The 17574-nt window shown below is 42.6% G+C and overlaps 1 protein-coding gene across 4 annotated transcripts in view; it reads left to right on the top strand.

Annotated features, from left to right (window-relative positions):
* The window catches only part of FAM219A (family with sequence similarity 219 member A), a 93201-nt gene that overhangs the window by 52983 nt on the left and 22644 nt on the right, over nt 1–17574 (top strand). For all 4 annotated transcript variants that reach the window (XM_084224753.1, XM_084224752.1, XM_084224751.1 and 1 more), the window contains exon 2: nt 1241–1340. In XM_084224753.1, coding sequence (XP_084080879.1) covers nt 1241–1340 — 100 coding nt within the window. The remainder of the gene's footprint in view (nt 1–1240; nt 1341–17574) is intronic.

Below are 17574 nucleotides of genomic sequence, written 5' to 3'. Positions count from 1 at the left end.
CTAGAGCCTAATTCAAAAATTATATTTTATCTCCTAAACACGGTGTATTAAAAGCACTAATATGCACTGAGTGGCTCAACAAGTGATAGGTTTTTTTACTGAGAGGAAGAGCGATGTAACCTTACTTTGAAACTCAGTGACTCTGCTTTGCATACAGGTGTCAGTGCCAAATGATGAGTTGCTTTTTACATGCAATTGTATACAAAATAAAAACTCCAGAAACTGAGAGAGAGAGACAATATCAATTCAATAGTTTGGAGTAGTATTCTAGTATTTAATTTATAATGCCTTGTGTGATTTTTCACAAGTAATGGTTTGTTCATGTATTTGACCTAATACTGAATTTTTGCTTTGCCTGTCCATCTCTAACTGTGATATACCCAAATTTACATACACATATATCTATGTGCATGTTCAATTTAATTTCTGTCTTCTAGATGGGAGTAAGAACATGTTTGAAAACTAGTTTTAATTTGCACTATGGTGCTAAGTGGAGAGAGTTGCAACAGGTTTGCAGTTTGGTGTGAAAGGACTTCAGTTGTTTTTATCAGTGGTAGAACTGTCTGAGTTAGTAGTTTCTTTCTCTCTCAAGTTCTTTGATGTGCTGTACCATAGACTTCAATACAGGTTGTCTGCCAGTAGGCAGGAGCAGAAAGTGTTTTGGGAGATTGGTTTTCCAGGGGGAAAATTTTAGTGACAATGAAAGGTACTGTGCTGACATATCTTTCCTGTCCACCATGAAATAGCCTCCCAAGAGGGAGCAGAAATTGAATTCCCCTACCCATGTAGTCCTCAGTCCTTCCAGGCTGGACTTCCACACAGACCTGGTCTCAAACTTTTTAGTTTTAAGTTTGAAGTTGAGTAGTCTACTTGGAATTAATCTGAAACTGTAAATATGTTTCATACAACACCCCAAGGAGTCATCATGTGAAAATTATTTGGGACTACTGCCAGCTCAGGCTGAATTTGAACTAGTGACCCGCCATCCACGTTATATTCCCAGTATCATCCATCATGTAAGCCTGATGTTGAAATTTGGCATTCCAGAGGTACTTTTAACATAATAAATGTGCTTGCAAAGTTCTGTGTTTTGCCCCTGGGTCCCAGTGTTCAAAACGCTGGCATGTTCTTTGCTCTTTCTGAATGCGAAGGGAGTTGAGTCGCCTAATAGCCACTCAGAGAAGAAGCTGCAGAACTATCAGCTAAACCTTTCTGTTTTGTTTCTGTTCTTTCTTAACAGGATCCAACAGCTGCAGCTATTTCGGATAGAGATTGTGATACGAGGGAGGGAGAGACTGTAGCCATGAACTATAAGCCATCTCCACTTCAAGTGAAATTAGGTGAGTCTGTGCTGATGGAGGGTGAAAAGGCTGAATCCAAGGCCTGAAAGACAGGATCATATGCAGATCTCCGTGAATGTGGCTGAGCATGCCATCAAGGCTCAAACAGCTCACAGAGCAGTTTTATCTTTGTGATTCTGCTGCTGTGATTCAGGGAACTGACCTACAAACATGTAAAGCCCCTGTATCCATGGATGTGGTAAAGAAAGGAAGCAATGCCTTAAAAGCAAGGCATAGTTCTTTTAAACCTACAGATTTTTTATAAGCTGAGATCAAGGCTTGGCCAAATAAAGAATGAAGATACTATGGAGGGACTGTAAAAAGAAGCGAAGACAGAATAGTTGCAACAAAAGGGAAAGGATCAGGGAGTTAAGACACTACCGGAAAAAGAGCTGCATTACTGTGAGATGAAGAACTTTTCAGTCTGTAAGGGTTCCCACACAAATACTCATCTACATCTGAGCAATATTTTGTAATTCTGGAAGCAGAATCATCCTGTTACTATAAGACACTGCTTCCTTTCAAGGCTAATGGTTACAGGAGCAATCCACACATGCCTGTCCTGCCTCCAAAACCTGAGCGGCTGTTTAGCCACACAGCTTTAAGAACCTGATGACAGACAAGCCAAAGGAACAGTGTGCTTTTTGCTATAAAAATGGAAATCTAAATGTGAAAAATTTCCCAGTAGGAGTATGAAGGAGTCCCCTGGCTGTCCTTCACATCAAAACAAGTGATGTTGAGAGGATGCTGCTGATTGAGGGTGGTTATGCAAGCCATGAATACTCTGAAACAGTGACTGCTTTTCAGGAAAAGGCAGGGAGCAGCAGTGTGTTAATGACAGCACAATTCATAGTTTGGTAAAAGATTATTACTGCCAGCATGCCATATGCCACCAGGATCCTTTTTCGCTGCCAATAGAGTTCTTTAATGTTACTAGACAGATAATTACTACTGCAGTAGTTGTTTTGGATAATTTAACGCCAGAAAACAGGTTAGAGAGCAATTGATGCTATTATTGGTAAGTCTGCAATATTCTTGACTTTCTAGGCAATAAAAATATCCTCCTGAGATTCACTATCCTGACAGGAAATTGTACGTTTTTAGATTTGGCTTTGGTAAGTCATGACACCATTCTAGGAGATCAGATCATTGAAAATAGATTTGAATTCAGGATAAAGAAGTTCAATTCATACAGATTCAATGGAAGAGCACTTTGAGGTAGGTCCTTAACCAATCTCAATATTATTAATAAAGCTGACAGAATGAGAAACTTGGGAAGTCAATACACATCAGGTAGTGTTGAAGGAGAAAGTATCAGAAGAAAGGACATTACTAATTAAGTTCTCCAACAGTCATTTTGTGTATATGTTCATTAATGACTCCTACATAAAAAGCAGGGGTTGGCAAAGAAAATTTAGTAGAGCGTATTTGGGAGGAATAAATACAAAAAAGACTCAGAAATGTCATAGAGAAAAAAAACATGAAAACTGGAATAATAGAAATGAGAAAAATAAGACCGGAGAAACTCACTATTCTGTAAGCTGAAACTTATCAACTGGGAATGACTACATCAGTTGAATGTAAGGTTACTGTTACTGAAATGGACTAACACATGAAGACAGGCCACAATCACACTTCTGCAGAACTTACCAGCTTTTTTCCAGGAATCAGATAGAGGAGAATGATTAGCTCTTTCTGCCAGAACGTCTGCTTTTCCACACAGGAAACATTCTCTTTTATTTAGCCAGTACTGAGTAGCATAAAGAATTGAAGGAAGGTACTGGAAGTGTTTGAACAGTTTTTGTAGTAGAGGCACACTGTTGCCAGGACCTCCTTTCCCGCTGGTCTTTCTGCCAAGTGAACTCAGTGCTGACCACAGTATGCTTATGAAGATACTAGGGGGTGAAACCTACCTGCTGAAGAGAAATTGCCCTGAAGGATGCCAAGCATCTTCCTGCCTTGTCTCCAGAGAGAAGTCTGCTCCAACACATCTCTGTGAAAACAGTGTTCCTCTTTAGTGAAGTGAACACATACCTAGTGGCACTTGGACCAGCTATCTACTCTTAGCCACACTCAGATGAGCTCTAGGCTATCTGAGGCAAAATGAGACTAATAGTATTGTCTGCGGCCAGTGTAACATGCCTTTAATCCACAACAGCTCCTGCTGCTCTTATTCTGAAAATCTGCCCAGTCTCTTCGATTTTCTAGAAGCTTAATCACTGCATCTCCCAGCTCTGGCCCCCATTCCTCTGACTAGATTTTTTTGTCCCTTCTGCATTGAATTTGTCAGGATTGTTTTTAAATCTCTTTAAGGCTAGAAAAAGTTAAAGTGGTACATAAATTTTTAATAGCTTATCTGGCAAAGCCATTGTTGGGGATTGTAGCAACTAGGGGCTTAATCCTATTGCCGGTTTTCCATATGGATGGTAGCATTTTTCACTGTTAAATCAGAATCAATTGTTCAAATGTCAAATGTTCTGATGGAAGGTTGATAAATGTCATTTTTCAGTTTGCAAAGATTCATGTGTAAATCTGTCGTATGTGCTTGCTGGAAGCTTGGTTCAAGTGAGCTCAATTAAATACCAACCCAGCATGAATACAACTTTTGCTTCCAGACGCTGCAGTGATTGAAGTGTGACAGAAAGAGCGTGAAAACTGCGCATACTGCACGCAGATTTATCCTGCTGCTTGAGTGGTCTTTTCCTTGGTGGTTCCTTCCCCTATAAATAAATACATTTGGCTACATGTTTGCTTGAGGGGGGTCAATTAGATACAGGAAAAACTTCACAGGTGTCTTGTATTTCTGGTGACTTCCTAAAGGTTGTGCCTGGCTCATAAATGGAACAGTGCTTGATGGTAGGGCCACATCAAGAAAAGAACCTTGCAGCAAGGGGAAATAAGATCTCTGAGTTCACACAGGTCATGGTTTTAAACCTTTATTGATACTGTATCCACATTATGTATTTGTGACTTTTCTAGCACTCCCACTTTGTCTTTCTATCCAGAGCTGCAATGCTCAGCTTTGCTTCTTTCTTTCTTTCAGATCATTGATAAGGAGACTCCTGACAGCAAGGGTTGGGGGCTGGGTGTACATTAGTGCTTAGGAGATGTCTCCAGCACATCCTTATTAGGAGCCATATCCAGATGGAGCACATACCACAAGCCTTTTGAAAACAGAGGAGAGTTATGATAAGGAGAGTGAGAGAGGAACAAAATAATCCCCAAGTGTAAATCTCAGGGCACCACATCTACTGGAAGGCAACAGATCCTCCTGGCATTCCCAGGAGATGAGATATTATTTTAATGAAGCTTATGCCATCTGCTTTTCTATTTTGCATTTTTAATTTTCCTTCTCTGGTCTGAAATCCCTACCCAGACAGTCTGTGTCTGTCTTTCCTAGCAGTCATGACATTAGTTTGTGTTAAAACAGAATGGGCAATGTGGAAATTGGTTGGAGTGCTGTAAAACAGGCAACAGGTGGGATGAGGGGTTGTGATAGAGGCATCTTCATCAGCACATCCACCACACTGGGACCCTGGCAGTACATGTCCTGCATGCCTGTCTGCAGATGAACATGTGGGAGAGAGGCAGAGACACTCAGAGCAGCCTTCAGCCCACCAAGGTGCTGTGGCCTTAGATGTAAGCACCTCCTCTCCTTGGATTATATAGGGAATAAGGCACTGTTTTCAGAAGGTCCCTCAAGGGGGCCATAAAAGTATGTGAAAACTGAATGTCTAAGCTAAAGAAACTGAGTCACACCTTAAGGATGTCACTGGAATGCTGTTCACTTAGACCAAGCAGAACTGGTAGGATTAAAAAGCACAAAAACACCATCACAAGGGCGTAGAGAATGGTGTTCCCTGGTGTGTCTGACTTGGACAAAACTAATTTGTGACTGAGCCTCATCTTGGTGGAGATTGAAGTGAACAGAGGATATAATCCATCAGGGGACAGAGGCTGATGACATGTCTGTATTGTTAGCTCCTGCCTTCTAACCTGCTGCAGTGTATTCATGACAGATATTGAATTGCTCTGTAGTCAGAGAGGAATAGTACAAGGAGTATCAGTCAGAACTACAAAGCTCTCAGGGTTCAACTGAACAAAATTGGTGCATTTCTGGCTGAAACTTTACAGAAGGTCTCTGATCCCAGTAAACAACAGACTGCCCTACGTGGCTTCTGAGATTGATCTTTCAATTGGTGTAGGTGTTTTACCCCTTCTCCCAGGGTGGGGTGTGTGTTCAGAGCTTGTCTTAAAACTCTCCATCGAAGAGCCACAAAGCACACAGCAGAGCAACCTCTCCTAGTGCTGCCCAAAAGAATGTCATGCTCAGAGATCCCCTTCCAGGACTACTCTTGCCTCAGGTCAAGGTGCAGAACTGGGAAGTGCAGTCCCAAACAGAGCCGGCAGAAAGCATCTTGTGTAGGCTAAAAGGCTCTGTATCTTCCTCCATCTGTAGCTCCTTTTCTGCATCATCACTTCCCAGTCTGCTCCAAAACTTGTGACTTCTGAAGCTTTTCATAAAAACAGAATAATAAAGGGGAAGTTGAAGTAGACTGGACAGATCAATGCCATTAGTGTATCATTTTGTCAGTATTTCAAGTAGTGTACTATTCCCAGTTGCTCTTCTGTAACAAGGTGATTAATGCTAATTAGGTACAGCAGCTGTTGTTTCTGGGAAGATGCTCTGTAGGTAAATTAGGGAAACATTTTATAAAAAGGCTCTAACTCTGAAGCTAGGTCCCTAGGTTCCAGCTCTGTTGACAGAACTGCAGATTTTCATATCCATAACTGTTTGCATGGCGACCTCAAGTGACATCATTACCTTAAGTGCAAAAAGCCATTTTGCTCCCCTGGGAGCACCCATTTCCTTGAACACAGTCTGTGCACTGTGCAGAGTGAAAGCCAGAGAGCAGGAGCAATACAGCACTGCTATTGATTTTCTTCATGAAGACAGAAGTGCAGCCCACCACTCGGAAATCTCATGGAGCTTGGGAAGAATTTATTTAAACATTTTTTCATCTCTTATTACTCTTTCCATTTATAAGAGAAATGGTAGCATCCTTCCTGTAGGAGATTTCCAGGCTCTTTTTGGAAAGGATGAGGGAGTGAACAGCTGCATCACATTAAGGCTAGTAGGGCTGTCTGCAGACAGAACTGCAAAGATGAGGGCAGAAAACCAGTTCTGACAGTCATATTATTGCAGATTAGTTAGAAGAGAAGTAAAGGGGCAGAAAGAAAGAGGTGCCTGAGACAGGCTCAGGTAAGGAGTAAAGCCATTCAGACAAACTGGAACAAAGCAATCACTGGATTTCAGCAGAGAGATCCAGGAAGGAGGGAATGTGTGAGGGAGTGAGACAGAGGGAAGGGAGGTTCCAGACAGCAAATCCCAGGAGCAGAGCATGAATATGGGAATGACATGGCATGAATGTCACCACATGACCTGGCTTTTTGTATCACTGTAATTTTGCTTGATTTGTTATGCTACTGCACCAGGGCTTCGCTGGCCTTGCCCAGCCCTCCACAGTATGTGCACCTCTCCCATGACACATTCCTGGGTACCAACACATCTCATGAGCCAACAGACTCAGACCCACTCACATCTTGTGTTGCACACACCACACTTGGCTAATACTCCTTCAGGTAGAAAGTTGTGAAGAAGGAAGCTGTAATGTAAGTGGGTAATTTTGGGGTGTTACTTGGCTGTTCTTTAGCCAGTCCATATTTTTTATCCTACGTGCAGTCTGATAGTATAGGAAGGCAAGCTAATCCTGAAGATATTATTTTATTTTGTATTGAGAATGGGCCAAAACATCCAGAGTCTGAATGGGGGTTTTACGCCTGAAGGAGAAACCCAGAACTGCAAATTACAGGTTCTCTTCTATGTCTGGCCCACCACAGTCAAATCACCTCAAATATGAGAAGCAGCTCAGAAGGTTATGAAGAAAACCAAACTGAGCAAATTATTGAGATTCTCTGATAGAAATGAGAAAAAAAAAATCAGTGAAAGAAGTAAGTAGTGATGACAGTAAAAAGTACCTGATCTAGCAAAGCCTAACCCCAGCAGGCAGCACCACACAGTGGTCTGTTCAGAGGTCTCATTACACAAGTACGTGTTACTCTCATCACTGTTTCCTGTGAAGCATGTAGAGAACTGGTTTAAAAGGAAGAGGTCCCCAGAGGTGATTTACAGCTTGTTCCTGGCATTAAAAAGATTAACAGCAGTTGAGATTATAAGGCTGCCTGCTCAGATGTTGGTATCTTCAAAAAAACCAACTCAGAAAAGGGCAGTAGTACTATATTCTGGCTCCTCATAAAGTCCTGTGTCCTTAAATGTAGGTTCCACCTGTTTCACCACAGTGTAACATTTCCCCAGTTCTGAATTACCCAGGTGTTGCTATTTCTGTAGTTCCGTCTGATGTCTCCAAAGGTAGATGAGTTCCTGCTTAGCAGTTGAGGGAAGCAAGTATAGCCCAGTATAATTAATGTAAATTGGCTCCAGAACAGACCACAGCATCTACAGACAGTGTTGGGTGATGCATTTATTTAATGTGTTTGATTTATTAATGATGAGCCTTAAACTGTGCTTGATGGTAATTGAATTTGTTCTGATTTTCAAGTGATGTGGGCTCCCATTTTGTCTTCTCTGTACTGCACTCTCAGCTCTTAACAGGGAAAGGTTACTGTCTGCTTATTGAATGTGGGGACTAATATGCTCCATCAGCAGATCAAGCTCTATGAAACAGAGATAACATGCACTTCTCAAAGGGAAGAAGCATGTCCTGGTATAGTAAGTTCACTGCAATTCTTGGTTTTTAGCTGCTGTCCTTATGGAAAGAGGATATGTTCATAGCTACCTGGAAACTTCATGTTGCTTCTCTGAGATATTAAAGGATTCTTTGGAGACTCAGAGTTCATGAAAACATAGAAACCTTGGTATGCCACAGCAGGAGAGCAGAACAGACAAGTATGTCATCCATATCATGTGTTCTGTCAGTAGTAGAGTCCTTGTTAGGTGAGGGTACCATGGTGGTCCTGGATGCAGACCTCACCTGAGCATGAGCAGAGGTACACCCAAGGAACCCTTCTTCTGTGACCCCAGGCTTTCTCCAGGCAGAACAGACAGGGTTACATCCAGCCATGCGCAGCAGTACCCCATTTTTCCAGACCCAGTCAGTGGTGCGGCCAAAGCACCACCTGCAAGGCCCAGCTCTAATGTGGCAGGCAGGGAGATGTGCCACAAGAAATATTTGTTGCAGCAGCAGCAAAGGATAGTTTTTGGCCAGTCAACAGCCACATTTCATCATGTGCATCAGTTTTGGTTCAGAGGTATAGGGAGGAGCAATTCCCAAAGGCCGGAGGCAGCACAGGAGAAACCACTCTGTATTTCTTCATGGAAGGAGAGCTGGTTGAAGACATGGAGCAGTAGGGGCCTATGCTGGGCACATGTTTTCTAGGTTACACTGGTAGAACCAACTCAACAGCTTCAGCTGTTGTCAGCATCTCAGCCTCTTACACCAGCCAACACCACTGCTTTATGGAGAAGCTTTAGGAGTGAGAATTAAGCTGTAGTGAGGATAGCAGGGCTAATTGTGCAAAAGGGCCTCTGAACCATCAGAGTCCTGACTGGGACTAAGAGGGAGATTTACCTGTTGCCTGACAGTCACTTCACTCCTAACAGAAACAGGGCAGTGACCTCTCCAGGAAAGACCACAGCCTTCCTGCTCTGCCATGTGTAGAAAGTCATTTGACACCTATCTGTTTCTTTCCAACCTCAGTCTTTTGGCACACCTCTTTCCTTGTTCCGTTTGGCAGTCATGCTCTATAAAGCAGGGCACACTGAAGGAAAATAAATCTATTTTTACAGATGCCATATATTTACCACGATAAAATTTTATTTAAGAAAAAAGTCACAGCAGTAATTGGACAGTCTGATCCCATTTCTCTAGTTGTTAAACACAACTATCATTCAAAAAGCTTTAAGTGGTGCCTGCATCATGGCTGAGTAGCTTGTGCTGAGGGTGTGGGTTTCTGCATTACTCATGGAAATGAGATTTTGCAGCCTGGTACTCTGCAAAATAGTGGTGTCCTTTTTGAAACATCTTCCAGAAGGAAAAGAGAAATTGTTGATCAAATTTTAAAATGTTTGAGCATTGTCCAAACCCTCTTTCTAAACTGACTTTTAGGAAAACATGCCCCATAGACAGTACGCTTTTTCCAGGTCCAGTTACAAGTGGGAAGGAGGGGTACACATACATTCTCAGCAGATTGATCCAAGTCTTTGTCAAATAATCATCTCCAACCTGTTTAATAATTGTGGTCTGTTTGTGTCTGCCTCCTACTAGTAGTAGACTTCTCTTCTCTCCGCACTGCTTTGCAAACTTCCTCTCCCAGGCTTCCTCCCACTTTCTGCATCAGTGAAATCATACATCTCACTTTTAGAGACTGCACAGCTGAGCCATTTTTCTCAGTGACTCCTGCCTTCTTCCTCTTCATGTACCTTTCACCTGTGATCTCTGCCCAAATTTTATTTTCCTTAGCTCTCTGCCTTTTTGCTGCTTACCATGAGAGGAGCTTGAATTGATTCAGCCTAAGTCTTTGTGAATGTTCCAACCCTTTGTCTCATAAAGTAACACTGTTTATAGCACAATAAAATAAATCTTCTCCAGAGCTTTAAGGTAACTTTACTGTAAACCCAAAACGATCTCATTTTTTGCTATAACTTTGATTTTTTTCGGTGTTTTGCTCTAAATGGAAGGCAACCCCCACTTTTTCCCCAGAACCCACATACCCTCTTTTTTTTGATCACAGCTGTGAAATCAGTACGATCAAGTCAGTAGGTGTTAATGTGTTCTGGAGGAATGGTGCAGTTCTGTCTAGCTCACTAGTCTGAAGTTCATGAGTTTTAAACTGCTTTCTACCATGAGTAAACTGTGAGCTGGCTGTGAGAAGAAGGTTTAATCACACCAGGTGTTTCAGAGCTATGGGCTGCTGGCAGCCCCTTGGCTGCAACTCAGCTCCCAAGTCTCACAGGTGCCAGAAAACAGCCCCTCTCTGTTCCCCATCACTACCCAGTGTGAAAGTAAGATCTGTTTCTCAAAAAAAGGGAAAAATTTTCTATGAATTACTTTAAATACTGGTTCTAGAACTAGAAAATTGAGAGAACAGATGAAGAGTACAAGTGAGACAATTGTTCTTTGTATAAGTTCATCTGAGAAACCATGTTTGACGTAATAAATCACACTGCTAAAAGTGTGTCTTGAACAGGGCAAGCATGCTAAATATTTAAAGTGATGCTGTCAAGCATGAGTAGTTTGCGTCCGTGATGGAAGCTGCCTTTAAAATTTGGATTTTCTGGTTTGCTTACATTTTTTAAAAGAAAAATATCCTGGGCTTACACTCCCTAGTAAATCATAGCGCTTTTTTTTTTTTTTAAGTTGACTAAAAGAACATATAACTGATGGCTCCAGAGTTCTTCACAAATTCATGTCTAATTCACAATGTAGTTTTGACCATAAAAAGTCTGTGAGACTCAAATCACAAAGCAGCTGTGCCTTTTTTAGCTACTGACTTTCAGCCAGAACATTAAAGACTCAAGTTCAGTTTCTTTTTCTGCCTGAATGCTGCAGCTCTCAGGTTGAAGTGTGGCTTTTTGCAGCCTCTGATCTGTGGGGCAGGGGTTGAAGTAGAATGGGAAAGCAAAACTTTGGCATAGTTATTTCTGAGCAGGCAGATGTCATGTTTTTAGTTCCTCCAAGCTCACATACCTGACTCACATCTGCTTGTGTGCAGAAAAACTACAATACACCACAGCCCTTGAATTTGACTTTGGGTCCTTTGGGTTTCCTGTCCTTCATTGGAACAGGATGATCAACAAAAGGAGATGATCTTAGCTCCTGTGTTGGCAATGTGCTTTTTTCTATCTGCAGTTAAACATTCCTGGGTACTGGGGAGTTCCCATCTCCCTGGAAATCAGAGGCATCATTAGAGAAGGCTGTGGCTGCTCTGGGTCTCTTTGACAAAGTGAATTGAACCCTCCAGCGCATTCACCTGACCTAGAACTAGGCTGTAATCTCTGCTTCCAAGCAGGACAGATAGAGAGCAGGAAAAGGGCAGGGCTAAAGGGAGCAGAGCACCGTGCCAGTTGTCTGCATTTATCTGGTTATGACAATCAGATGGGACATGACCAGGACTTTAGAGTTCTGAGGAAAAGCTTCATGTGAAACTTCCTCTGTGCTATTGAGGAATGATAGCATCATGCCTGAGCTGGCAGTAAATTGTCTGGAGCATCAGTGGGTACTTCATTCCCAGCCTGTTACTTTTCTCACCTTACAGAAATCCTTTTTCACCATGAGGACAGTCAAGCATGCAAAATGTTTCCTGGGGAGATTGTGCCATCTTCAACCCTGAAGGCATTGAAAATCTGACTGAATAAAGCTCTGAGCAGCCCAGTCTGATCCCATAGCTGATGCTGCTTTGAGCAGGACTAGAAACTGGTGATCCTGCTTGTGTTTAGGACTCCGGGCTGTTTTTTTAAGACGTCATATAGTTTCTGCTCATTACCAAAAAGAAAAAAAAATAAATAAAACCACCCACAAAAATCCACTTCTGTCTAGTTAGACTTTTGGATTCCCGGCATAACCACAGCTGGATTTACAGAGGTAGACTTAGGTGACTTGCATGAACTGGTGTAAAGCAGTCCTCTGGTATGTCCCCTGGTAAACAAGACAAACCCAACTGCTGCTTGATTTTCACTTCATTATAAATGTTCTTTCTAAGTTTTAATTACTGCTTTTTCTTTTTTTCTTTAATTCGCCAAACCTTCTTGATTGATTTTAAAAACATGTTAAAACTAATTTTCTCTTTTGCTTGTATCTCTTACTCATTCCAGTGCAGAGATAAGGAGATTGGTTCTTTTACAGATATGTTTCCTAACTTTGCATTCCTCAATGCTGAATGATTTTTTAATATGAGCAAGCAGCTGATTTCTTCTACCTACTGTGTCCTAGCAAAATATTGGAGCATTAGCGCAGGGCACTAACAGAGTATACAAAGCAGAACCAAATTTAATTGTTTGTGCATGTGTTTGTGTAAGGTGACAATCAAGTGGCTACCAAGGTGGCTGTGCAGCATCTCCATTTCTTAGACCTGTTTGAGCTCTTCTTGGTGTTGGTCATGTCTCAACTAGCCTTTTGGAAAGACACTTTTATCTTAGATTGGCAAAGGGATTCTTTTCATCTGTGATTTGGATTTTTAAGGGGATTTGCAGAAAGAGATCATGACCCAGAGGCTGGCTGTCACGCACAGATCCCTACCTGCTGCATGCCACAAATAATGTAAGACACAAAAGAAAACAAAAGCAAATGAGTCATCCCATCCCACATTTCTTCCTTTATGATTTCCATGCTTTTTTCCCTGTAGAATGAGGGAATGGATTTGAATCAAAGAAGATTAAAATCCATCCTGGAGGGTGAGGTTGACTATTTTAATGTGAAAAGCACTGTTTTGATCTTCTTAAGAAGATTTTAGGGGTGTGGGAGCAGTGGGCAGGTGTTCAAGACTGTTAAATCTGTAGAGGTTGCCTTGGGAAAAAGTGAATGTTGGTCTGCAGCAAACTGATGTCCAGAAAAAATAAATACTCCCTCATGGCCCAAGAGTTCAGAACAAAGCTGATTGTTCAAACAAAACATCTAACAAGGTTACAGAACAATACTAAATCTTTTCAAAGGCAGGATGCAACCAAAGAGCAACTTGTCAGACCTCACAGACCAGCTCTATAATTCAGAGGCGGGATCACAGAATTGTGGAAAATTAAACAGAGAATATTTGAGGTCCTAAAAATTAAAACTCAGGAGTAGATGATTTGTAAATGTATATTACAAAAAAAAAAAAAAATTATTTAGAACAGTCCTTCAAAGCCTCTGGGTTCTGCTACATATAGATCCCTCTGCCAGTCCAGCAGTGTTGTAGTCACCCAGCTGTTTTCAAGTGGTCCCCAGAGATTTCTGGAAAGTGCCCTGGGCATTATCTATCCAAGCACTGACTTGTGCTCTTTTTTTTTCACTTTTCCTTCACATCCCCAGCTCCTTGCACTCTTGTTAGGCGTTGGTTGACCTTCATGAGATCTGTTCTGTATGATCAGGTTATGAAGCCAGCAGTAAATCCTAAGTACTATTTTTCTCAAGGTCAGCCAAAGTAAGCAGAGTGCACTTAACAGTGCAAATAAAGTACAAAAACCACGGTCACTTTCCTTACCACTGAGGCCTTTCCAGTGAGCAAAGTGTGTTAGATTTAACCCCCAAATTTATCTCTCCATGTTACTGGAATTTGCCACTACAAAGCACCCTCTCCAAAACAGACAAAGCAGGGACACTTTGTTGGAGGTCTTGTTTATTCCAATTCACTGCTTTTAAGCATGAAATAAATGAAATGCACAGAAGAAAATACTTTCTAGCTGCGGTTTCCAGTACAGTTCTCTCCAGAGTGATGTAGAGGAGCAGTGGCTCTCTGTGGCTTTTTCAGCAGACGTTGCTGCAGGCGTGATACTGTCAGAGCTGTTCTGACAGCTTTGTCATAGTGTGGTCAGGGGAGGAGATGCAGCTTGCTTTCCCTTATATTTTAGTGGACCCTGGAGACCTGGCAGGAAGAAACCTTGTTTCTGTCATCAGGCTGAGTCAATATGACTTCAGGCGCCCAGGGAACAGATGCAGGAGATAGAAAATTGCTACTTTGAGTTCTTTTTCTATTTGTTCTCATTTTTATGTCTATGAGTTCCAAGTCAGGACATGTCTCCTCCATCAGATGGCTGTGCTGGATTGTTTATTGAGTGATCAGAAAATTATGATCCTTACTCTCCTTCTCCCAGTGCACATGCTGCCCAAGGAGAAGAAGCTCTGTTAAAGACAGTTCTTCAGATCCCAGAGTCCTCAGATTTTGGCTTAAGGGTCATCCCTGGAAAGGACAAGGCTGTCAGTCCCTGGGCTTCCTCCATACCTCTGCTGAAGAGGAGTTAAAGTTTTTTATTCTCTGAAGCCTGGTATTACCCTTCCATTCACCTCACAAATGCAGCTGTTAGAAGTCTCAAAGAAAGCAGAGAATATTTTCTGCTCTGCTTTCCCTCTGCTCACAGCTTTTCCTTTTTCAGCACTAACTGTGCCAGCATCAGTGGGGTGGTTAGGCTGTCCAGAAAGCTGAGTGTTAATGCTGTTTCTGTCTGGGTCTTGGCAGAAATGAGGCTTCTTCCAACACAGTGTGCGAGAAAGAGATTCCAAACTTGAGTCACTGAACGTGCGTGTGTCTGTGTGTAGACACCACAGCTCCTCCGTCCTCCCTGCACTTGAACTTCCTCCCTCAGGGGACCCAGTGTCTCATTCCCAACCTCTCCTGCAGACATCCCAATTCAGAGTGAGTTTCTGATGTGCTTCACAAGTGAAGTTGTCTTAAGGAGAGATAAACCTGACACCTTTGTTTTCTGTCCCCAGAGTAATTTGAGATACAGTATGACCTAAAAGTTCCTGATGCTTGTGTGGAGAGAAATAATGAGGCAAAAAAAGACAACATTTGATGGTGTTAACCTGCATGCAATTGATTGGCAATTGAAACCTGTGTTCTTGATTTAAATCAGATTATGAATGGAAAATTAGATTATTTTATGAAAATGCATAGTAAAAAGAAACACAGAGCAAGCTTGTATCCTTGCAAAGACTCTCTAAAATCTCAGCATGCCTTGAGATTATACTTCCCTGCTGTCATGTCTTTTGCTTTACACTGGAGTCTGCAGGATTTTGTTCCTTGCACATTCTGCCTGCTCCAGGATCTTCCCACTGTCATCACCTCTGTCTGTCCACCCAGTAGCACAACCTGACTGAAGAGAAGGCAAGTCATTTCTTATAAGGCACTGACCCTCAAAAAGTCCTTTTTATATCTTGACCCTCTTCACTCCCCTTTTTCATCATTAAATTAAATCCACTTTCACTGTGCTTATGTCTCTGTATATACAAAATTTAAAGCCTGTTGTATATCTTAATTATTGAAAGATAATTCAAACTGAAATTGTAATTAAAAGGAACTGTGCATCACTGAAACACCCACCATTCTTGCTGCCTGTAGTCCTTACCCACAGTATCTCTTTTGTCTTAATTTCCTCAAGCAAGCAACTGTGTCTTCTATACACACTCCTTAGTCCCTTAGCTCTACTGCAATAAAGCCTTGCTTGCTGACACCCTCAGGCTGTTTCTCTACTCCTTTCTTCTACTCTTAGACTCTCTTGTTCCTTTCATCTTACCAGAGCTCCAGTCAGGCAGCCAAACAGATAGCTGTGCAACAATAAACCTTATGTTTGTATGCGGTTGGCAATTTAAGCTCTCAAATGTGCCAAGTGACGCTGAACATGTGCTCACTATGGCCCAACATGTACCTGACCCAGGCATGCAAGGGGCACAAAAATGATGATAATTCTTGTATTACTTTTGCATGTCTCCTTCCTTTTCTTTTAGAAATGCTTTAGAAAATCCTTAGTTAATGGTCTTTTGATAAGCAAATCCAAGCTGGGATTTTTTTCCTTCCTTCAGTGCATACAGCTGGCCATTCGGGAGGGAGGTAAAAATGTTGGTCTGCCAGAATTTCTGCCTCAGTGGTTCATTTAGGAGAGAGGGTCAGATAGCAGGGACGTGGCAGCTGCAGCATTGCCAGCAGTCTCATTTAGTGCTACGGTGTTGAGAGCAGGCAGCTGGGAGGCAGAATCAGGAGCCTCCCCTGCCAGCTGTTTGAAGGAGGTGGGCCCATTTGCCAATCAAAAGGCATGAGTCTTTGCAAGATCAGTAGTGTGTGGCATGACAGAAGGGGGCTCGTGTTCAGTCTTGCTAACACCTGCCTCCCCTTTGCCTAAATTCCCATTTACAGGCAATGCTAAACCTTGCTCAAGCCAGCAGTGCTTTAGCACCCATCCTTTCTGCTTTGAGGCTGCCTGTGCTGAGCACAGCTTGGTGGCAGTACCATAACCTTGGCCCTGAAGGGACGCACCTGCAGCTGGAAGCTTGTGGTAACAAACCTCTTCTGAGCACTACTGCCCCACCAAAAAAGGGTAACAAAAGCATGAAATACATCAGCATTAAAATACTAAATCATGACATAAACTTATCATGTTGGAGATCTGTGTTAAAATTATCATAATCTTTCCCAGCACATTACTGCTTTCTTCAGCATGAGTCAGGCTTTCCCTGAGCCCCTTTGAGCCCTCCAAGCCACTTTGACTGAGGCTTCAGCTCAGCAGTGCACATGTCTGATTTCCAGCTGCAGGGCTCTGCAGTAGGGGTGACATCTGTCATCCCCCAGCCCTGCTTCCTCTCCTGCAGCTCTTAAAGCTGCTACAGCCAGAATTTTGTCTTTCGTCTTGTCTTTCAAGACTCTTTCTCAGGGATTTCAGCAGGGACATGAGTTTTCTCTGGCCAGTCCCATTTCCCTCTGCCACTTAGAAGCATGGCTGTGTTTTGTCACCAGACCTTTTGAGAGGTGTAAGGAGAAGGCAGCTGCCGAACCCTCAGCCCTGCACCTGCAACATGAGGACATTAAAGAAGATGAAATAATTGATTGCCATCTCTTTGCCTTCCTCTGCTGTCTAACACCAACAGATACCAGCTCTGCTTAAGAAAGGAGACAGAGGGTCCCTTGCACATGGGAAAAGATGTAACAATTTATGATCGTTTGGGATAATCCCTGAGCCCAGTCCTGATTTCTCAACCAAAGCAGGGGCTAGCCTGGTGGAAGAAGGTGGCAGCACCCTGCCCTCTCAGCCAAGGCACCCTACAAGGAGCAGGTTGCAGCATCCACTGAGCCCTGTCTGTCAGAGCATAAACCACAGAACAAAGCCAGAGATGAAGCCATGAGCTTTCTCTAAACTCTTTCTTAAAGAAAGAGAAAGAGGAAAGGGGTTCCCACTCCTCTCTGAGGTGAGCCACCCACCCCAATCAAAATGCTAAAATATCAGGCCAGGCCCTTTGAAACTGTACTTGTAAGGTCTCCAGCTACCCTAGATAAACCCTGCCTGCCTCCTCTGTCTGGCGAGATTTCAGAAGAGAGAAGAGAGGAGCAGGAGCCTTTGAGCTGCCCCAGGTGTAACAACCAGGCCACAATACTGAGCTGTCACCAAGAGTCACCATGCCCCAATGATCTGGCAGCTGCCCCAGGTGCCACCCAAGTCCCCTTCTTGGGAGCAGAGTAATTGGAGGGTGACATG

Source organism: Fringilla coelebs (genome assembly GCF_963513975.1).
Source record: "Fringilla coelebs genome assembly, chromosome: Z".
NCBI classification, from domain to species: Eukaryota; Metazoa; Chordata; class Aves; order Passeriformes; family Fringillidae; genus Fringilla; species Fringilla coelebs.
Note: the sequence above shows the minus strand (reverse complement) of the source record. Positions and strands in the feature narration are given on the sequence as shown.